This window comes from Leuciscus leuciscus (genome assembly GCF_965113295.1).
Source record: "Leuciscus leuciscus genome assembly, chromosome: 1".
NCBI classification, from domain to species: Eukaryota; Metazoa; Chordata; class Actinopteri; order Cypriniformes; family Leuciscidae; genus Leuciscus; species Leuciscus leuciscus.
This window is the reverse complement of record NC_138725.1, coordinates 47,166,069-47,190,878: the sequence shown is the minus strand read 5'-3', so window position 1 is coordinate 47,190,878 and position 24,810 is coordinate 47,166,069. Positions and strand designations below refer to the sequence as shown.

Below are 24,810 nucleotides of genomic sequence, written 5' to 3'. Positions count from 1 at the left end.
ATGTGTACTTACGATGGGGAATTGTTTAATTTGGACGATGGGGAATTGTTTTAATTTGGACTCTGTGCTTGCTCTTTGAGACAGTGACCATAGACCTGCATTATATGACTGACAGACAGGAACGGTTTGACCTAAAAATATAAAAATTGAAACTACTGCGGAAAAAAAGACACCTACATCTTGGATGCCCTTGAGGTAAGCTAAAACATACCAAAAAATGTATTTCAAAGTGAACTATCCCTTTAATAGTAAATCTGAGTCTGCAACATCTACATTATTTTTATACGGAGTCTAAATGAACCACAGTGATATCAGCCCTGACTCTGTCTCAGCACTAGAGGTCAGCACTGGGACTATGAGAGGGGTCCTCTAGCAGTGAATTTGCTGCTTTTAGCCACAAACATACATAAACACAACTTCTCAAGAAGAGCCGCAACCACATATTTCCATCTGTGCTGGAAATGACATAGTATTCATAATATTTATTGTGCATCTTTATTTACAACAGACACAGTTTAGATAACACACATGCACAACCTTCACAAAATAACCAGACTGCAAACCAGAGGCTCAAATCACACACACGTGCAACGCTGATCAGGCAGTTTAAAGTGGGCAGCCCAATGTTTAGTCTGCGCTGACTGGGCTCATTCCTAACAAACTCACACAATACTGAGGCTTTGCCGTGCCGGGAGAAAGACAGACAGGGGGGCAAACAGATGGGTTGGGAGTGACGGACAGTGACCACAACTTTAAGGTTTATAATCAGCATCCAACCCACAGATCAAAATGTAAGTCCACGTGTGCATTAACTAGAAGCTGATGTGGTGACAGATGGAGAGAGTCACACAGTCATGTGACCATGTGGACACTGGGAACAGTGAAGAACAGAATGGACCAGAACACATTGTCCCAGCAGCCCTGGTACGGCCCAGCCCAGCTCAGAGTGCGTGTGGTACCAGTCAAACACAAAATAGGCCTTTTGACTAAGAAAAGCAAACAGCAGCTGCTCAGAGAAGAGATGACCAATCATAATGGGGCTTTGTTTCTCCATCATCATGTACACCCACACACACAATTCAAACATCTATAGCCCACTCTCAATAATATACACTACCGATCAAAAGTTTGGGATTGGTAAGATTTTTTAAGGTCTCTTCTGCTCACCAAGGCTGCGTTAATTTGATCAAAAATACAGTAAAAACAGAGAATATTGTGAAATATTATTACAATTTAAAATAACTGTTTTCTATTGTAATATATTTTACAATATAATTTATTCCTAGCCAAGCTGAATTTTCAGCATCATCACCCGACTCTTCAGTGTCACACGATCCTTTAGAATCCTGTTGCTTAATATTTTTGTGGAAACCTTGAAACATTTATTTTCCAGAAGTTCAAAAGAACAGCGTTTATTTGTAACTGAAATCTTTTGTTACATTATAAATGCCTTTACTGTCACTTTTGATCAATTAAATGCATGCTTGCTGAATGAAAGTACCCTTTGTACAGGGGCGTTTCTAGGTTTTAAAAACATCAGGGGCTGAGCCCGAAACGTCAGGGGCTAGGGTGGGTAACAAGATAACATGATTCGATACAGAGAATAATGTATATATTTAGGCCTATATGCAGGGGGGTAGACTGGTTAAAAAATTCAGTCCTGGCACTGTAGCCACACCAGCCCACATTACCACACAGACACACACATTCAAATGTGAGGTAGTTAGGGGGGTTCGGGGGCATGCTCCCCCGAGAAAATTTTGATTTCTCAGACCTACATATGTGCATTTTAAGGTGTTTGACGGCCAACATTTTTTGATAACAATAGCTTTAAAAGCATGTCAGTGGGCAGTAGCATAAATTATTTGTCAAGCAGATAACAGATTCTTAAACATGAAAATGAAGGTAAATGTTGAAATGAATGATCCACACTAGAAAATGGAAATGCAGAATGTTTCTGCTTATTGTTGACAATACACAACCACATATTCCAAACAGGAATGGCCTTAAATGAGAAATCTTTCAAGGATTATTTTGCATAGATGTAAACTTTTTAGCATTAAAGATTGGTTTCAGCAACTTGTTTCTTTCTTGAGTTAGGCTAATCAATGTTTTTGGCACTATTAAATCAGTTCAATTAAATTTCAATTGTTCACTCATAAAGACCATTACTGGCCTAATGATGCAAGTTGTGCAAACACAGACAAGCGGAGTGATAGAAACTGTGAAAAGGCTGATGCTGGTGAATTATTCGAACACATTCGAGGACCTTATATATAGGCTACATATCAGAGTTAGGAATACATTGTAATAATGTTAATCAAGCAGACTAAATCACACGACTGCGCAGCAATATTTAAGCACATTATACAAAGGAAATAATACAGATCTAGACAAATTGGGTTGCTTATAGTTAAAAGAATGTCATGAACGATCATTTAGGCTAGATGTAGGCCTATTTTTCACATTTTTGGTCACAAAATATTTAGTCAGTTTTGATGACTTTGCAATATTGATAAAATGTTAGAATATTAATAATGAAAATTGAGTAGGGCTACGCCAAAATGTGTAACATTTATGTAGCCTACAAAGGAATACAAAAGCCCCGACATAGAGTTTTGACGAATCTCCCTTTTGGTTATTTCAATTGACGACAGAACACGACGTTACATGCTAGTTTATTTTGCGTGATACAGGGCGCGCCGCATTTGCGCGTGATTGAGCCGCGAGCAAACGGCTGGCACGACGTAAGTAAGTTCGTTTTTCTGAGTTTTACTGACATAGCCTGACAACATCTGGTGTGACTGAAGACTGTGCGGCGGTGCTGACTGCGTTATTTTTTTTAAACCGGTGCGGCGCGCGCGCCCCCGAAGTTCATCCGTGAGAAACTTGAAACCGGTGCTTGAACTTGAACTCAGGTGACTCATTAACACTCGCTACTGTCCACGCCCTGCTCTCACGGCTCGTGGACTCGTGCTGCTTGCCACTTTGCCTAATAATAATTATCAATAAATTAAACATTTTGAGATCCGGGGCTATAAAAAAAACATCCGGGGCTGAAGCCCCGAATGCCCATGTCTAACGACGCGCCTGCCTTTGTAGTTATAGAGACAGAGACAGTTTGTTGAGTTTTGTATCTTATTAGATGTCTTATTTCAGTTGTTGAATGATTGATTAGTCAGGGCTCGATTTTGTGATAGTTGGCACTTGGCAGGCATCCTCACCTTGAAACTGGTGTGCAGGGCAGACTCTGGCGGGTAAACGATGAAGTGACGTAGCGTAAAACCAAAGCCCTGAGAGTTCTTTTGGAGCACCAGTGTACGTGGACCCTGCCAGGACATGCCCAACCCATCTGCCCCGCTCCTGACCACCGGCCGAGGGTTCTCACTGGAGGAAGAGGTCCCATCTCTCCACCCCTTTGCCTGGAGGAAACACATAGAGATATTTGAAATTAGACATTTCAACACGCAGTCCAAAACTACTATTCCACTGGGATTACATGTCACATAGAACATTGTATCTAATGTAAAAGTAGTGCATGGCACTAGCAATGCCAAGGTCATGGGTTTGATTCCCAGGGAAAGCAAGAACTGATCAAATGTAAAAGTATACCTTGAGAGCAATGTAAGTCGTGTTGGATAAAAATGTCTGCCAAATGCATAAGTGTAAATGAAATGCATCTATGTTGATGAACACATCACATTTAATGTGATAATTGGTGAATACTCTTGGCAGATAATTGCAAGAAATAACACCCTGTTGTTCCAAATGACCATCCCAACTGTCAGTCTACTTACGCCACCTGTGCAAACAAGACGTGGGTATGTGAGGAAAAGTAACTAAAAGGGGGAAGGCAAGGGAAACATTTCACATTTGGGAACCATGATGTAATTTTTGCGACGCCAACATTCTCTGAGGAATTCTTAGAGGCCACTAACAGGAACATCTCTTATTAGATAGTAGGGATAAAGGCCAAGGATCTCTACAGAAATAAAATGAAATAATCCCCTGATTACTGGGACAAAAGACGTATTAGGTGGAGTATTATTTAAAAGGTGACATCATCATTCCCATAATTTTGCAAGAAAATACCTCTTTCCTCTCCAACCTAAAATCAACAACCTCACCAGCCCTGTGGTTTTACTATAACAGGAAGTATCTGGTTGGGGCAGGAAGTTCCCCAAGGACGGTGCCAGTCGCCATATACATATAGCCTATAAACAGAAGGGGATTTTTTGTTGTCGTTGTTGCCAACTCATTTTATACAAAGCAGACATGTCCTTCTCAAATCTCTGCTCTTCACCTCCCGTTACTCCTCACTTCTCTCTGCACTCAGCAGAAGTCCTAGTCTATAATCCAGCGGTCCTGACACCGACCGCAGGCTCACCCCCTCTCTGTTTCTCACTCTATTTCTGTCTCACACGCTGTTTTCATTTGGCTGGGCTTATGTCTGAACCTTCTCTCTTTCACTTGCATTCTTACCAACTTGCACGCATGAACACACACATATAGACAAATGGTAACGCTCCTTTTTAAACAGTCCCGCATATTGTGTGGAATGATGTAATGTTTTTATTTAATTTGCTTTTCCCTTATTAAAGGGATAGTTCACCCAAAAATTTACATTCTCACCCTAATGTCTTCAAAAGCTGAATGAATGTACTTCCTCCGTGGAACAAAAAAGGAGAAATTAGGCAGAATGTTCAAACTGTACTTTTGTATACAATAAAAATGGCCAAGTCATTTATCCACTTCACATTAAACAGAGCTGAGGTGTCGTATTAATGACTGAAACCAATCTAAACCATTTAATGAACAAACACAAGAGTTAAAAAATATTTTAAATAAGATACATTTCATTCATTTCATTAGATATTGCATAGATATTAAGAGACTTGTCTTTCTCCACTTAAATTCTTCAGAGCTTTTTGCAGAGTTCATGCGCGCGTGGGCCTGCTCAATGGATTAGAGAGACAAATAAAAGTGAAAGACACAATAAGGCTGTGTAAGTGACAGAATGAATGTACAGGGGCATGTGTGAATTCCATAACATTTACCGTTAAGCCAGAACATGTTCAGACAGAGACGGAAAGGCTAGCTTTAGAAAGAGAAAGAGAGTCTCCAACAGGCTCCAACACGCAGGTTTCGACCACAGGGTTACTCCCGGCACTGAGAATACCAAACCCTGTTATTACCCCCCCAAAAACACACAAGTGTACACACAAACACATGCACACATGTTGGTCCAGCAATGTCCAACCATTTAAAGCATTAAACTTTTCCTCCACATTCTGTTTCTTCATCACTAACTTTCTAATGGATTGGAAACGTGATTCTCTAGGGAAACCAAGTACTAAACTCAAACTAGTCATCTCTTTGACGTCAGAGAGACCTCCAATGTTCTCCAAGAACAAGAACATTCCTATTAAAGGGATAGTTCACCCAAAAATTTAAATTTGCCCATGACTTACTCACCCTCAAGTCATCCTAGGTGTATATGACTTTCTTCTTTCAGAGTGACTAATACAATCAGAGTTGTATTAAAAAATACCCTGGCTCTTCCAAGCTTTATAATGCCAGTGAATGGCCGGCAGTCGGAATGGTTTTGAAGTCCATAAAAGTGCATCCATCCATGATAAAAGTAATCCACACGGCTAAAACTTTATAGACTAAAATAACTAGCTTCCAGCAGACGGCCGTACGCATCGATTTACGGCGAAAGAGTAACACTTTTATGATGGATGGATGCATTTTATGGACTTCAAAACATAAATGGCCATTCACTGGCATTATAAAGCTTGGAAGAGCCAGGGCATTTTTTAATATAACTTTTTATATATATATATATATATATATATATATATATATATAATTTTGTTAATATAACGATTGTATTATATTGAATGTCATATATACCTAGGATGGCTTGAGGGAGAGTAAATCATGGGCTAATTTTCATTTTTGGGTGAACTATCCCTTTAAATCATCAAGCTTTTGAGAAGTTCACTGACATGTTGCAAGCCAGAAGATGTACAAAGATCCAACGATGTCCTTGAAATATATATTATTATTTTTTGTCCCATTTTCCAGTAAAAATATGTGATTTACTTGAGAAGCAACACAATTTAAGATATTAGGTAAATATAAAATAATATCTTGGTATTAGGGAATATATCTTTACCTATAATAATATATCATTGGAAATTTTTATTATTATTTTGTATTATTCATATAATTCTGGATATAACCTCTGAAGTCAAGTACTAAAGTATCTAAAGTAAATGTCTATCTTATCGTAGGATATTTTTAAATGGAAAACAGACAAACGTATTTCATAAATGAAAATGATCTGCTTCACCTGTTAAAATCATAGTATTGTTGTGCACTAGAAAGTCCTCTGATGACTTCTGCTTAACATCCAACATTCATTCAGGCTAGAAGTTAGGCTGAGGTCATAGTTTACGACCAGCTGATGATGGGTTAACACACACCCGACACATTTTTCTCTGGTGGTGACGTGTTTCTAGCGTTGATTCAGGGTAATTTGGTTATAAATCAGGGAAAGAATGGGAAACTTAATGTGGACATTGACTTATGAATGTATATAGCTAAATGTCCTCAAATACCTCATTTGATGAGTGTTTTATTATGTCTCGAGTCCTCTATTGGCAGGCTATGCTTACGTACACAAGCTCACAGACAGTCGCCAGAAACAATACACTCCAAACAGCTGAGTGGGTGATCCTGCTGAAAAGTTGAGCGTAATTAATGTTGAGTGTTTAATCCCTGACACCCTGCCCTATGACTGCAACACAAACACACACACACACACACACACACACACACACACACACACACACACACGACTGAGAAGAGGTGTGTGTATGTGTGTGTTTAAACCTGTCTGTCAGCACTTTCAGTTCCGCTGGAACTCCGTTAAACAGGGTTTTCCACCTTTACAGCAATGTTTGAATCCAGGACTAAAAAATAAACAGAACTGCAGGGAATATGAATGAATGTACTTTTATCAAGCAGGGTACGATTTTAATATTTAATATTTTTACACTCAACATGCTAATGTACTAAATAGACATCTTGAATTACTGTGATGCATATCATGGATGAAATTTTATTTCAGCTTTATTTCATAAAATAAGTGGTATGCCATAGTGGTAAATATCTGAACTGGTGACTGAAAGGTTGCAGGTTCAAAACTGATACATTAGCTTTCACCATTGTGCCCTCGAGCAAGTCATCCAAACCCAGGTTGATCCAGGGGGATTGTCCTTAAGTCTATGTTAAATCACTTAGGGTCGTGTCTGCTAACCGACTGCTTACTTATAAGGGGTCCAAGCACCAAAGGTATTTGCACTGACATTCTTATTATTTAGTCAATTTAGTTAAAAGTAGTCAAATTCTACCAATAGGGGCACCATAAACGAAAGGTAAGACTCTGCGACTGTTTGATCGAGGAAATGAAAATTTTGTGAGGAGTTTCTTCGCTACAAATTCGGTCAACATTTTCTGGATAAATCAGTAAAAAAAAAAAAAAGTCAATTATTTGAAATGCAAATGGTTGATCATTATGAAATTTGGTATGTATATGCAGATTTTCATAACAAGGCTTTGTAAAAAAATGTATGAGAATTGGCCACACATAGTGCTATAAAGAGTACGTTTACACATTAATTATAATGATGTCCCTGTTTAGATCTTCTAAAATGTTCCTGTCCGGTGTCCACCATTTTGAAATTTGTAATTTGTTTCTTTTTTTTTTGTCTTAGGTCATTGGTGTGATTCACACAAAATGTGGTGTGTATCATCTAGAGTCCGTCCTGACCAAACGTTCAGAAACCCTGCAATGCACCTCCAGAGCTTGTGTATTTTAACACAGCCTTGCTAAAGTACACCACCTGGCAACCTTCTGTTTCAGCCTAATAACCCAAAAGAAACGCACAGATGAACGACACTGAACAAGGAAACTGGAGCATTAAGTCCTACAGTAAATCTGAATGAAACCCAGCAGCTTCATTTAAATACAGGCGGGTCTAATTGAAACAACATGGCTCCTCGCCTAAGCCTTCATTAACAGATCAGGTTGTTCTAGAGACATTTTCCTTTTTTTCAATGGGAATGAATGGAAGGCTTCACCTCTGAATGGATTATGATGGTTATTCAAACATGGTGATACAGTTTGCTTTTTTAGGAGGATTTGGAGTAGTTAATCCAACTGAAAGGGCAGCACAACCACACATATTTCAAAGCGGTTGAGTTTGGTTTGGGTTACTGTCTCATATGAGAGTGTGTCTGGCTGACAGCTGTCTGTATGTACAATTCTGAAGAATATCCCAACCCATTCCACACTATTCCATCCTAGCATTCCAGAGAATATGTCTTACAAACATCTTAAAGTGTGTGATCACATGACAGAACAATCACAGACACAAATAGACTCCCATATACACAGCAGACCTAGACATTCCCTAACTATATCCTATAATCTAGTGCTTGAAGCAAAGCCACTCAGTTTAACACACATACAAACAACACAGTCACCCAAAGGGTCTTTATAACCCCTTATCTGGTGCCTTTACTTTCTAATTAGAGTATTTGACCTCCCACTAAAATATATCTGGGGTTAAAAGTCTCAGATTTAAATGCAAGTCAGAAACAGTGTTAGAAATAACAACTTTAAGTGCCAATCAAAATTTTGTTCCCTGAAATTGACCCTTTTTTTTACCTTCATAAGGGCATTTTTTCCCAAACCTTACCAAAACACACACACAGCACAAATATTTAAAGAACAAAACTCATGGCATTTTTGTCCCCATTTTGGTGAACATTTTCAGTTGCATTTTTGCTCAAAACCCTGGTCAATTTCTGACCTTGGTGAGAAATAAAGGTAAAAGTTTTTCACAAGCCTTTTAATAACTACATTAGGCTATTTTTCTCTCTCTACACACACACAAATATACACATATATAAAAACAGCTTACCCTGCAGGTCTGTGAGCGTCTCAGCATTGCTCTTCTGGCACTGACACCATTTGTACTTTCAGAAGTGTCATTTTTCGAAACATTAATTTGTGGTGTATCCCCGTGTAAAACCGCCACCCAGATACAGCGAGGTTCTGGAGAGCTGCAGTCCACCCCCACCGCATCCCGAAAACACCACTCCATACCCTCTACATGCGGGCACACAGCGGGCATCACCAACGGCACCTGACCCGCTGACCACATAACACATAAACACGCACGGGAGAGTGCAAGGGCTCACAAGAGGACAAGTCGCATTCACAAAAGAACCATGAAGACCTTTTGATGTAAAAAAAAAAGAAAAAATGAAAGAAAAATTTTTGAAGAATTGGCCAACCGGAGATAGGGAAATGTTAAAAACTACAAGTCAAGTTAAAGATGTGTCCATCCTCTCCCAAAAGAGAGGAGAAATTCCAGATGTGGCTCCTGTTGAACATGCCCAAATCTCCTCATATTTCGTTAATCCATGCTGGTGAATTTACTTAAAGGATTCTGGAGTTAAACTAATAGTTCCATATCACATCGATGAGCTCCGCACCTCCCATGCTCACGCACGCAGACGAGTGTTACAACCACAGAGGCATATCCAGAGATGAGAGCGAACCAGGATGCAGCCACATACCCCTGTCTGGCAGTCCCTGAAATGTGTGTGTGTGTGTGTGTGTGTGTGTGTGTGTGTGTGTGTGTGTGTGTGTGTGTGTGTGTGTGTGTGTGTGTGTGTGTGTGTGTGTGTGTGTGTGTGTGTGTGTGTGTGTGTGTGTGAGTGTGTGTGTGTGTGGCGAGCACGTGGCAGTGCTGGCAAGACGTAGATCCAGGGAAGCCGGCTCCTGGATGGAAAAATGAATTAAATCCAAGTTTTTTTACGCATCAGTTTTCCCCCTCTTACTCTGCTTCAGTCTTTTTTCTTCTATTCCTTCACTTTCTGAACCATTCAGCTACTCTCTCTCTCTCTTTCTCTCTCTCTCTCCACTCTGTCATCTCCTGACAAGCTCTAAACTCCGGCTCTCTGTCACTATGAGTGGGCCGGCCCTCCTGCTTTTCTTTTGCTTGCCGTCTCTTTCTCTCTCTCTCTTTCTCTCTAATTCATCCAGTTATCCTTCTCTTTATCACTCCTTCCTGTCTGTATCTGTTTGCTGCTCACAAGTTATTCTTTATCTCACTCGCTCACTCTTATGCTTATTTCTACTCTTTTTAAATGCCCTATAAAATCTAAATGAGAGTTTTGTGGCTTTTAGTCCATGGCTGTTAGCGTTGAGGCCATATGCAAGATACTTTAACCCTAAAATCCAAAAATCACCTTTTAGCACATTTAAAATGTACATTGTTTTTCTTCAGGAAAACTCAGTGTAAATCTGGATGACTCATCCTGCACTGCACAGAGTTCTGTCCAATCAGATGCTCTCTAGAATGAGAATGTCCCACCCTCTAATACAAACAGCTACCCATTTTCATAATATCCTTTTCCTGGCTTTAATGTAACTAAAGCCTATTGGCTATTTAACCTTCCTAAGCTTTAAAAAAAAACAAAAAAAAACAAACAAAGAGTTGTAATTTTTAAAGCCCACTTAGACTCATCGAATAAAGTTTGATTGTTCAGATTGCATATCTCAAAAAAAGTCACCAAATTTTCAATCACTCAGATTGAGGAGGGAAGAAATCAGTCGAAAATGACCAAAAATCTTATAAAGGTAAAACAAAATCCTTTCAATGTGTAATTAAACATAAATCCTAAACTGCAGTGTGATTTAATAAGGCTTGTTTTTCTTCTTGCCATCCATATTCCTCTGGCTCCCTTCTCTTTCTTTATCACTGTCATTTCTGCCAGTCTCTCCCATCAGCCCTCATTCCCGTCTGGCACACAAAACTTTTGCCTTTTTCCCCATCAGAGCTCTCAGATTTCTGTCTTATCTAATCTTTCAATTCATTTTCATCTTTTTTCATTCAGTCTTTGTTCCATCAAACAAAAGACAGGCCTCTGACAGTTCTAGAAAAAAAGTCCATGTAGTCCAACAACATGTTGTAGCTCTGCTGAAACCCGCCAGTGCCCCCAGCAGCTCTGAAAGACCATTCGACGGTGTGTGTGTGTGTGTGTGTGTGTGTGTGTTTGTGTCTGCGAAACAGAGCACTGCAAAACCCCCGCTTCTCTAAAAGTCCCCTCAGAGAAAGAGCAAAATAATAGCTCCGCTGGCAAACACAATGAGCCTAAAAAAGTCTAAAAAGGACACACACACAAAAAAAAACAGTACATATTCCTTCTAACGAAAAAAAAAAACACATATGGTGGAATGACCACTATGAGAAAGAAAAACCAAAAGACTGAGAGAAAACCCAGAATGGCAGACAAAAACACAGGGTGCCAGACACCTCACTGCAGCTGCTCTCTGAACCAGACTAAAACAGCTGCTATAAAACAACACACACCAACACAACACAAGACATGCACAGTAACATATCATCTATCAGGTCACATATTGACACTAACACACACACACACATCCGTGGAAAATCTCACCCAACAGGCAGGCCTCCAGTGTGTGTGCGAGAGAGGAAGGCAGCTGGCCATCGGTGAGACATTTCCCTCTCATTCAACTCCACTAAACACACACACACACACACACACACACACCTGAGATCCGTTACAAATGAAGACGGACTGGTTTCACCTGCCGTACTGTTCAACGTGTTCCGGCACGGCAACATACAGCCAGAACATGTACACAATACAGGAAACACAACACACACAGTTTATCACCTCAGGTCAAGGTGTCATGAATAGGCTGAAGATTAAGTCAAGTCACGGTGAATCACATATATGCCACATAGGTTATATTTAAATGCACAGAAGACATGTATGATGTTGAATATCATTTTGTGTTATTATAAAAGAAAGTTTTCATTCTCCATTCATTGAAAACTTTAATGGAGCAAACACACACACACACACACACACACATGCCTGAGGTGAGTTGAGGATTGAAGACTCATAAGCTCTAGTAATTAAATATGAATCTCAAGACTTCCTGCAGTCTAACCTGAAGCTCATCCTCCTTTTCCTCACCGCTGTGTGAATTACTAAACAGAACAATAACCACAAATTCTCAAAGTAAATGAGATCTCACTCTGTAGACAGATTTGGCAAAACACAAAAGTCTGCGATTTAGAAGTCAATATGAACTCCTTTCCCATCAAAAAATGTCCCCATATGAAATTATCTGAACTATGCAATCCACATTCATTTGTATGTCAACAATTCCAGATGAAAATGTTATTGCTCAGATATTGTTCTTTTAAAGGGATAGTTCAACCAAAAATGAAAATGATGTCATAATTTACTCACCCTCAAGTTGTTCCAAACCTGTATAAGTTTCTTTCTTCTGCTGAACACAAAAGAAGATATTTTGAAGAATGTTGGTAACTAGACAGTTGATGGGACCCATTGACTTCCATAAAAAAGTTGTTTGCTACAGTCAAGTGATTTATTAACAACATTCTTTAAAACATCACCTTTTGTGTTCAGCAGAAGAAAGAAACTCATACAGGTTTGGAACAACTTGAGGGTGAGTAAATGACAGCATTTTTATTTTTGGGTGAACTATCCCTTTAAAGCCCAGAAGGCAAAAGGGAGTAATAACAAAAACGTATATTATATCAACTTAAAACCTCTAGCGGTCTTCAGTTATTTTAGATGTTACATTTTGAATATTAAAAAAAAATCCTTAATTGGAATGGAACTGTTGAACAGCACTACAGTAGGTGACTTTTGTGGCACTTACTATATGAACACACACACACACACACACACACACACACACACACACACACACACACACACACACACACACACACACACACACACACACACACACACACACACACACACACACACACACACACACACACACACACATTCAAAATTAAGAAGGATAAAGTAAAATGTCTAATGCAAAACCTAATTATATCTGAAAAATATAATATTATATAAAAAATATAATATATAATATAATATAATTACTGAAAAGTAATTATGCCTGAAAATACTCTTAGAAGCAGCAATTGAATACACAGTCCTACATCAAAATTTATATATAGGGCTATAAAGACATCTAGTGGTTACACCACAGTATTACATATGATTTTCTTTATTTCTCCCACCAGATGCCACTAATCTGCCTTTCATGCATTGGATTTTAAATCCCTTTAAATATATTTTTTAACTTAAACAGTGTATTAATTGAAAATAATATGGAATATTGTCTAGTAGCCTACCATGAAATCCCCTAAAAATACTAAATATTAAAGAATAAATATTACTGAAACAAAATACAAAGTACATTCACTTCATAAAAAAATAAAAATAAATGCTTAATTGTCTTCGGTCCTAACTAAGTGAGGAATACTAGAAGGTTAACATTCCTATGGAGATATAAAAATAGAAACAAATAAGAGTTGTTGACAATAGAAGTAGGAGTCTCCATTTACTCTCTCCTAATAACACCAATAATTATTTTAATGTTACGAGTTACGACCAATAAATTATTTTCAATATATATATATATATATATATATATATATATATATATATATATATATATATATATATATATATATATATATATTTACTGTATCTATACCAATTTGTATAAAACAGAAAATTAAAACTATATTATTACATGCACACATCAACTCACTCCAGTTTGAATTAGTGTTATACAATTATCTATATCCTAATAAAAGTGGAAATAAGCATCCAATTTCAAAAAAATATAAATAAAAATTGTATATATATATATATATATATATATATATATATATATATATATATATATATTAAAACACAGATATGTTGATATATTGTGCATCCGTTACTTTATCCAAAAGAAACACAAACAGCAGTAAAGAGCCCTGTGTTTAAATAGACTGGAGCTGTGAAAGCTACATGAGCAGCAGATGTTTGATCAGCACATGCTCTGATATAAATCTCCCTTATCCTCACACACAAACACGGCTGATTCATCTATCAACACATGCTGATGGAACAAATACTAAACTCATGGGTCACACATCTGTTCTGACAGAGCCCTCAAAAATAATGCTTAATGCAAAATAAAGTGCAACCAACCATATAATCATCAAAACATCATATATGCCAGTATCTTAGTAAGAGCACACATGCACATTTATTCATGCACATATAAAAAAAACGATGTAGTCTGTCCCCTGCTGGTCACTTAAGAAACAGCCCACATCCATACACACAACTCCTCCAAAGTATGAATGAATGTGAGTTCAAAGCTAAAAATCTATTAAAATAGCACAAAATAAACATAGCTACATCTGTATATGTATAAAGTGTGCTGATATTGAGTATCAGCTGAGGCCTCAGTGAGGGCAGGGCGACACAGAGACAGGAGATAATAGGAGACCTGACAACACCATTTGGTCCCAAGAGCATTAGATAGCAGAACACAGTCTAGACCGACTTTAATCTGCCTCTCCTGAGTGAGTGTGTGTGTGTGTGTGTGTGTGTGTGTGTGTGTGTGCGTGCGTGCGTGCGTGCGTGCGTGCGTGCGTGCGTGTGAAAAAAAACTACTCTTCTTTAAGCTGGTTAATTTTAGCTGTAATCCTCAGCAAAGCCATTGACCAATAGGCTGCAGACCTGAAGCAAAACCAATGAGTTGTAGTGACATGAAACCACCAACAGATGGAAGCACTACAGCACAACCAATGAGTGTTTCAGAAATTCAAGTGTTTACATGTAGGCTGTGCCTGAATATATATATTATATATATATATATCCAAAAATGTATATTCTGTCATCATTCACTAACTCTTATGTCAATCCAAACCTGTATGACTTTCTTTCTTCATAAAAGAATGTAAGAAAGGACAAAAAAGAAGATATTTGATGAATTTTGGTAACCAAATAGATTTGGTGACCATTGACTTCCACTGTATGGACAAAGAACACTGAGACATTTCTCAGAATATCTTCTTTTATGTTCCACAGAAGAAAGAAAGTCAAACAATGACAGAATTTACATTTTTAGGTGAACTATTACTTTATATTTTACCAAATATTACATAGTTAAATAATGTGTAAAACATGTTACATGTTTATTTAAAGGTACACTATTGCTGAACTCAGAACCGGATACTAACATACTACTCTTGCTATTTTTGTCATAGAAAGATTTGTTCAGAATTCGTTTAGCCCTCTAGCAGTTACAAAACAAAACTGCATGCATTTTGCAGAAGATCATAGTTTTGGTTGTGCTTCAGCTCTGTGTGACTGTGTGGATGAATATGACCCTTTACAATAGAAAATGCTTTACAATGAACTTTCTCTTTTTTGCAAAAGGCTTTCTCACCTGTTGAGTAATAAAAACACCATCTCAACATTTCAAATCCCTCAGTTCATGGCATGTCCAAAAAGCCAAGCCAATGTTGATTCTTGTTTTATTACGAGCTCTGTCGCGTTCTCTTTTTGCCAGCAGACTCTCCTCTGTTCGATGTTTTATTTAAACAAGTGATTCTCCGGAAGTTCAAGTTTTAGCTGCTCAATGTCAACTTGTCTCGCTCATTGTGACAACTAACCTATGCCTCTCGCACACTATAATTCGTTACTTTTATATAGCGCTTTTCTGGGTACTCAAAGCGCATTACATGGAAGGGGGAATCTCCTCAACCACCACCAATGTGTAGCATCCACCTGGATGATGCGATGGCAGCCATTTTGCACCAGAACACCCACCACACACCAGCTTACTGGTGGAGAGGAGACAGAGTGATAGAGCCAATCAGTATATAGGGATGATTAGGAGGCCATGATGGATAGAGGCCAAGGGGCAAATTTGGCCAGGATGCTGGGGTTAAACCCCTACTCTTTTTCCGAAGGACATCCTGGGATTTTTAATGACCACAGAGAGTCAGGACCTGGGTTTAACTTCTCATCCGAAGGACGGTGCTCTTTGACAGAATAGTGTCCCCAACACTATACTGGGGCGTTAGGTCCCACACAGACCACAGGGTGAGCACCCTCTACTGGCCTCACTAACACCTCTTTCAGCAGTAACCTAGTTTTCCCAGGAGGTCTCCCATCCAGGTACTGACCAGGCTCAACCCTGCTTAGCTTCAGAGGGCAACCAGTCTTGGGCTACAGGGTGATATGGCTGCTTACAACGGAGCAACTTTTCTCTATTTACAGATATGACGAGACACGCACGGACGAGTGACGTATGTGTGCAATTTTTCTGTGAAAACCATCATGCTCTAAAATATAAATAAACACTTATAATAGGCTTACCATAGTGAATCAGAGAGTAAGACAAAAACACATTTCGGAAGAAGGATAGATGGTGTATTGACTCGTTATTGAAATATTGTTAACTTTGTTTGAACAAAAAAAAGTTACATAGTGTACCTTTAATAAATTATGAATATATTAAATCTGTTAAATGTGGACAGATGTATCGTTTGCTGTTTGTGATATCACACAATCCTATGTGTGTGGGGTTAGGTGAAAAATATAAAACTAATAACTCGAAATGTGAAATGTGTAAGAGGACATGAAATGCCAACACCAAACAGCAAACACTTATGATTCAATGTCTAGCAACAAATCAGCATTGAAAGCATGAAATATTCACTAGGTCATGTCTTTCTATTAGGCAGAAAGGCTGCTGCTTTAAATTGATGAAACAGCCAGGCAGACACAAAAACTCACATTTACAGTACATTAATCTATTTTCAAGGATAATAATGTCAAATCATTACACAACTGGTATGCATGTGTATAATGGGATCCGAGTTATGTGCATGAGAGGAAGTCTAAGGGGCATCACACCTGTTCTACATGAAGACCAGAGAGATTAGAGCAGAAACTCAACACAGAGCAGATGTGCCGACATGAACACATGTACATAGACACACACAGACACACAAATTAATTTATTCAGCAGGCACACATTAAAATTATCAAAAATGACAGTAAAGACTTATAATGTTACAAAAGATTTCTATTTCAAATAATAGCTATTCTTTTGAACGTTCTTTTCATCAAAGAGTTCTGAAGAAAATGTATTACGGTTTCCACAAAAAAGATTAAGCAGCACAACCTTTTTCAACATTGATAATCCTTAAAAAAAAAAGTATATATATATATATAAAGAGAGAGAGAGAGAGAGAGAGAGAGAGAGAGCCGCAAATCAGCATATTAGAATGAAAACTTGTAAATGTGATAGTCACACAAGCGAATGCAACACAAGCACTCTTTACGCAACAATCAATCACACAACGTGTTTTTAGGAGCTTTAGAGGGGCTGAAGGGATTGAGATGGGTTGCGTATGTGTCGGATACCTGAAGATATTCTCCTCACCAGTGTTCATCTCAACACTGACCCCTTTTAAGTCAGCTGTGAAATTGTTCTGCTCTAAAAATACATCCTCCTTGGCTCTGAACGCTAATGCCTGTGTGAATGGTGTGTTTCAGTGTGTGTGGTTTCCCTTCTGCATTGCCGAATTCCACATCAGTACAGCTGCTTTAACAACCACACCCCATCGCCATGCCTCCTGGCAACCATCAATGTTTCCACAATCCATAGGACGCTAAGCAACAACTCACCAAATTAAATGTTCCTGATGTTCCTGTAACCAAAAGCCAAATAATATATCAATGGGGCAGAGGTGCTGTTTTATTATAATAATAATAACTTGATGCAGTTATGTTGGAGTGTTACTGTTTAAAAGTAAGGATACACAATATTGGTACCACACATGGGTTATCAGCCGATATTAGATATATTGTAATACAGTATCAGTAGATATTGTATATTTAGGCCTAACTGTTCATACCCTTATTTTTTACTTATACATTACCTTCAGCGAAAACTCACCTACAGTTAATCTATAAAAACACAAATAACTTAATAGTATCAGTAGATCCATATTTTAAAGACAACTGGCATTCAAGTAGAGATGTGTGCTACGACTCAATTTTAAATAGAAATTGTTTAACCGACTAGTCAATTTCACTAACAAACCCCCAGAAGGGGAAAAAACCAAACAGCTTGTATACGGTCTAATTAAAATGGCCTACTTAAATCTATGACTCAAACAGTCAAATCCCATACTGAACAATGCTGAAAAATAGGTCATATACATCAATGACAAACAACCTTAAAATAAACTGAAACAACAGGAAGCAAAGCAAACTCAATAGCCGATTATAAACAGAATTCCTCAAATAAAAGTTAGCCAACATTAGCCAGCAGAAGCAGCAGCACATCAAGGTATTGCTGTTCGTTATCACAGCAAACACTCGCACAACTGGGTTTGAACATGCTTCTTGTGTATGAATAGTAAAGCTTGACGTGTACCATCAACTATACATTATTATTATTCCTTAGGATGTCAATATAGGATCTGTTGATGTCAAGTAAGCTATATTGTTATATGCCAGTTTGCCATGAATCAAACTAAATGAATGTGAAAAACTATCCAATGTCGTGCGGCAGTATCGTTTAGTCGACTGGTTTTACACAACCCTACATTCAAGTACAGACTTTGGGAGTTTATATTTAGAGATCTGTGTCCTCCAGTCATGGAGGTTGTCATATTTAAAACCTATTTATGTGAAAAATACACTTACAAATTAACTTATGTAAGATCTGTTCATATGAAAGGTAAAATAAAGAATTAAAAGCTAATAATAAAAGCTTTGGGAAAACCTGGGTATTCATGGGTTAACCCATTTTTTTTAAAGTCACATCTGGCGATATTAAGTCCACCTTCTTTTCAATTCACTTTACAATAATTTTCCAGTTCTCTTTCGCCATCCCCTGCTCTCCATTACGCTGAGTCTCTTTTCGCTCTGCAGAGAGAGGGGCTTGTTGTGGTCAGAAGTGGCCCAGCGCCCTCCCTCACAGGACAGACTCTCTGTTTCTGATGGGCCCCTTTAGTTCACTCAACCCTGTGTAATTAACAGATGTAAATTATAATGTTGGACTGCAAGGATGACGTGTTTCTTCCGTGTGTGTGTGTGTGTGTGTGTGTGTGTGTATGTGTTCACATCTGTAGAACTGCATGTGCCGACCCCAGTGGCAGAAACTTAAAGGGGAGGGGAGAGGAGAGGAGAGGATGGGATAGGATAGGAGATCATGGTCCTGTAAGTTCATTTCGTAAGTCCTCTGGAAGCCTTGAGGTTTTGGAGGCCCCTGAAAGTCTGAGGTCCTGGGTCACTGCCCCTCCACAAATCCAGACATGGTTACTGGAGATTATTCTGTATTATTATTTATGTAGTCTATAACAAGTACTTAGGTGTTTTAATTTGTGCTACACATGCCAATGACAAGTGAATAGAATTTTTTTTATTCAATTCATATTTTTTTCCTTGGCATAACATTTAATATATATATATATATTTAGGTGACCTGGATGTTTTAATTATCAGACTGTTTTTGGGCATTGAATTTTAATAACTTGCATCACTGAAATCAGAGATGGTCCAGTTTTTATTCTTACAAACGAAACAATGCATTATGTTCCTAATGAAGTATTCTGCCAACTGGCAGGTAGTTTTATTTACTTGCCAAAGTCCATTTACTCACATTAGCGGCTTGCCAAGTGTTAATTCTGAACCCTGAATTACAATATAAAGCTGGGAATATTCCAGAAGTGCCCTCCGAATCATCCAGACGATGGCACTCAACCATAACAGAACAGCCCCTAGGAGCTTCCAGCCCAGCTCTGAGCAGATAACAGCTCATCTGAAACAGATAGCAACTCTCTGTAGGTTTTCCAATGATACTACTAGCTAAATCTGGCACACACACTCACACGAACAGAACATTTTGAGTTCCTGTCCCAATAACACACATTCTAACATAAACACACACGAAGCTCCAGACATTATTTTGAAAATAAACCATGGTCTTCTCACTATCAACCCATCTGTGAACTCTTTCCTGTTGTTTGTAAGGACTTTGCAGAGATACAGTCTCTGTGCGTGTATAAAATGGGTTCTTGGATAGGTGTTTTGTCCCACAGGCCCTTTCATGTTGCCATGTGAGATTCAGGTTTGAGGAACTGGCCGAGGAGTCACGCAAACGCTGATTACAGATGTGGGTAGTAGCACTTCCTGCTGTGTATTATGGCTGACGGGGAATTTTTATTTGCTGAAAATCTTATGATAGTCTCTTAGTTTTGCAGAGCCGTACTTTTGACTGCAGGGTCAATGACAAGTAAAAGGGTCCATTATGAAGAAAAGGACTATAAAAAAAACTCTTTGTATTTATGTTAGTTTCATATGATTTGGAGAGTATACAAATCTAATGACTCTAAAATTGTTGAAAACATTTTCTTAACCTTTTGAATATGATGTGGATGAACAATGCCATTCAAAAGTTTGGGGCCAGATAAAAATTAATACTTTTATTCACCAAAGATTAATTAAATTGATCAAAAGTGACAGTAAAGACACTTAAAATTGACAAAATGTTACTATTTCAAACAAACGCTGTTCTTTTGAACTTTTCTTTATTCATCAAAAACATTTATAAAAATGTATCACTGTTTCCACAACAATATTAAGCAGATAATAATAACAAATGTTTTTTGAGCAGAAAATTAGCATAGAATGATTTCTGAGGGATCATGTGACACTGAAGTGAAATAAAATACAATTTCATGAATTTGTCTTAGTGAGCATAAGAGACTTCTTTCAAAAACATTATTAAAAAAACAGATCTTAATCGTCATTTCTTAAAATGTTTTAAGATAATGAATGATCTTGACTCACATTCATGAGGGTCTGCAGTGGTATCTATGATATAATTTCCTGTTTTCTGTTTTTTTCTTCTGAATGCTGATTGCACCACTTGAATTTTCAAATAACTTAAAATGTAATAAAATAAATAAATATTAAAAGCATTACATTTTTTCATATATTTTTGAATAAATTAATAGATTCAGATACCTGACCCAGTCCTCTTTGTAGCTTATTCTGTCCAAAAACTGCTCACTGTTTGACAGCCATGTAAAACAAAACCAGTTTTGCTATTTGCATATATATTTTTTAAACCGCCTTGCATCACAAGCATCACTAATTATTTGTCTTAAGTATGCAGCTCACTAGGTTGTGGAACTCCTGCGTGCTCTCAGCTACACTCCTGTGTTAAAAACACAACTGTCAGACCTACACCAACAGCTGAAAGAGAGAGAAGATGACTGCAAGGAGAAAGAGGAAGGCAGAGAAATGTGTATTCATAGATTTCAGCTGAGAGATAACCAAATAAGGCAACAGCTTAAAGAAGAGACTGATCTTGAAAAAGAAAGTAGCTAAAGAGACAGATGGAGGAGACATAGGTATGGTGGAATGTCAGCGATGGAAATAACAAACACCACAGCACAGCCAATCAGAAAAACAAGTTAAACATCAAGAAGAGATGATTTACTGATAAAGAAAGGTCACAAACTGCTGAGATTTGTTAAAGGGGCCATATCGCGGAAAGCTGGATTTTGGTCTTTAAAAAAAAGTTTGATGTTGATAGGGTATACTTTAATGTTCATGAAGCAAAGCTCCTTAACCGATCCACTCAGACTTTATGGAAACTAAACTGCAAAAATGGGTCATTCATAAATCGTGATGACATTGATGTTACGACCATGAGCATTTATATGACCAACTACGTTTACACATCAATGTCTATTCAGTATTCAGCAAATTGTCATGTTATGTAAGAACTTTGTTTGCAGGGTTTGGAGTAACAGAATACATGTAACGGCGCCACGTAATCAGAATACAAAAATCTGGTAACTGTAATTTGTTAAAGTTACGTCAAAAAACAAAGTAATCAGATTACAATTACATTTTGTAAAAATGGGAATACTATTATAGGATTACAATGGTTTAGCTTGAAACTAAATAAATGTGTATTTTGGCATAATTGACAGTAGTGATGCGTGGATCACGGTTATATCCATGGAGACTGTGGATAATCCGCGGGTCGGGAGGGCCAAGTAATAAAAAAAAAATAGCATTCCAATTAATTGCAGGTAGATCGGGGTATGTGATGTAACGGCTGTGAAGCTCTGTATGTATATGACAATAAACTCATAAAGTCTATATCCAGCCTTTGCTTGGGATGAACGCAACTAATTTCTTGTGTGTGTGTGTGTTCGGGAAGTTGCAGTGACAATTTATGTTTGTGACTGTGGCTGTGTTTGACTGTGTTTAGGCTATTAAGGAAATGCAATTTTGCCAAAGAAGAACTTACTTTAAACATCTAAATGTTGATTTAAAAGCACCCTACTTCAATGTAATATGCTACCATATCATCACATTTAACACTAAGAATTAGAATAATTGTAATGTGACGATCGGGTGCGGATATCTAAATCTGACTCACGTGAGCCACCTACTGGTGCATGCACAATCATTCTCCTAAATATTGCTTTTTACCTGATTTTAGCCTGTGACCTTGAAGAAATCCAAAAGTAATCAGATTACATTACTTTTTTTATTGTGGTGCTTGGATTACGTTACTGAATATTTTTTATTAAGTAATTTGTAACTGTTACGAAATACATTTTTAAAGTAACCCTCCCAACTCTGTTTGTTTGCTTTACATCATGACCATTCAAAAAATTTGGGGATGGTTAATATTTTTTATATTTATTTATATTATATTAATATTTTTAAATGTAATGTATTCCTGTGATGTAAAGCTGAATTTTCAGCATCATTACTCTGTCTTCAGTGTCACATGATCCATCAGAAATCATTCTAACATGATGATTTTCTGCTCAAGAAACATTTCTTACAGAAGTTGAAAACATTGTTGGATTGTTGCAACAAAAAAAATCTACTGTATCTTTTAAGACATGTCTATTTCTAAAAGTCTGAGAAAACATAGAAAATTGTCATTTAAACTAAATTGATGCTTTTATGTGCTGATTGTTTTTATTATTTTGTAGTTACTGTTGTTCTCCTTTGTAGCACTTTGAGATTCTTCGGAATGAAAAGTGCGTTATAAATAAAATCTATTATTATTATTATTATTATATTATTATATATATTATATTATTATAATTATGTAAAAAAAACTAAAAAAAATAACCTTGATAAACATTATCAGCGGGCCTCAGAGAACAAATAAGTTGCTGCAAAAGTGTAGAATATGATATGGCTTAGAGAATTTAAACATGAATTCTGATGGATAACTAATGAAGAATATGACAGGATCGGGCAGACATGAGGAGAGCTGTCCTCCCTGCCCTCGGGCTGCTGTTACTCTACGCTCGAATTATCTCTCCATCAGCCGCTCCAGCGAGGTCCCAGGCTCCAATCCCGGCCTGCCTGGACATGCTTCCCTGGGGAAAAACATCTTATCCCTTAACACAGACTCAGAGAGAGAGGGATGTTTGTGTTTATAGGGCAAGGGTTGCATGCTCAATCATATACAGAACTTGAGCCTATCAAACAATGTATTTATCTAAACAATGATAAACATGATGCTGAGGTTGCTGACAAGTTTGCAAGTTGTTAAGGACGAACCAATAAACTCAGAATATCCAAACACAAAGATCCCACACAAAAGGTTGACAGCACACGGACTGTATTTGACCTTGTTCCACCATCTACCCAGAAGAATAAAAACAGCACTATAGTGGTGTTTCAGTCATGAACACATTTGTGTTTTTTGGACATATCGTTAATGTTATCAAATTGTTTGTTGAGTCATTTTTTCATCCACTAAAGAAGAATTCCATTGGATTAAACTTAAAAAGATTTAAACCTTCTGAACGAATATGCCCCCTTCACTGAAGAGTTTTGAGTCTGAACGAGACTTAAGAGTGGCACAGAACTGAACAAGTTTTGTGGACAAACTCAATGAACAGTAACACTTTAGTTTAGGGTCCAATTCTCACTATTAGCTGCTTATTAGCATGCATATTACTAGGATATTGGGTGTTTATTAGTACTTATAAAGCACATATGCCTTGTTCTGAATTATCCCTTAATCCTATACACCTTTACACAAAGGATCACTAAACAAATCTCTGAACAAATAATTTAGGTGAGGATCCGTGTCACTGGAATGAATAAACTCTTGACCATGACATCATACCCACTGAGTTACAGCTAAATATACAGTTTGATCTGTCTTCTCTTTCTCTCTCTCTCTTCAACACACAGCTGTGTACCACATCAACAAGCAGATCTGTATTAGCTGCTGTTTTCTGCTGAAAGAGAGAGTCATTGTGTGATTCTCCTCACAACACAACAGCCCTGCCCAACTATTCCTTTAATTCTGCTCTCGTTTCCCACTCTCTCTTTCTGCAGGGCACACAGGAATGCAATCCAGTGGGAAGAGAGGCATTTTCATCGCACTCAAGCAAAAATTGCCCTCTGCCCACACTGTCCTGACAGGAATGGAAAGTTTTGGCTTTTGCTCCGATATTACAATCAAATGTGCGCAAGATTTGCAAGACTGAAAGAAATCTTGGAGAAACTACAATACCTGCAGAATGATGTGGTTTCAGGGTATAATTTAGAAACTTCATTATTATTCATTATTTGCTATTTTTTGCTTACATTACATTATTAAACATTTATCATCAAAAAGAAAAACAAAATAACAGAAGGCTTCGTCTGAAGATCACATTGTAATAACCTCTGATTTATATTTTAACACCTGTATTATTGTAGTGGTTATCAATATGCATTTAAGGTACAAATCAGATGTTGGTACATCAAGTAACTTAAAATATGATTTCA

The 24,810-nt window shown here is 37.6% G+C and overlaps 1 protein-coding gene across 8 annotated transcripts in view; it reads right to left on the bottom strand.

The window, feature by feature from the left end:
- Positions 1-24,810, bottom strand: part of arhgap23a (Rho GTPase activating protein 23a) — a 68,266-nt gene that overhangs the window by 27,359 nt on the left and 16,097 nt on the right. For 2 of the 8 annotated variants that reach the window (XM_082172653.1, XM_082172652.1), the window contains exons 1-2: positions 8,997-9,628; positions 3,225-3,422 (exon numbers count right to left, since the gene is read on the bottom strand). In XM_082172653.1, the coding sequence (XP_082028779.1) occupies positions 3,225-3,422; positions 8,997-9,239 (441 nt within the window). In that variant the 5' untranslated portion in view covers positions 9,240-9,628. Of the gene's footprint in view, positions 1-3,224; positions 3,423-8,996; positions 9,629-11,547; positions 11,658-24,810 lie in introns of those variants that run through there. The other 6 variants (XM_082172650.1, XM_082172648.1, XM_082172649.1 and 3 more) reach the window with 5 other exon arrangements.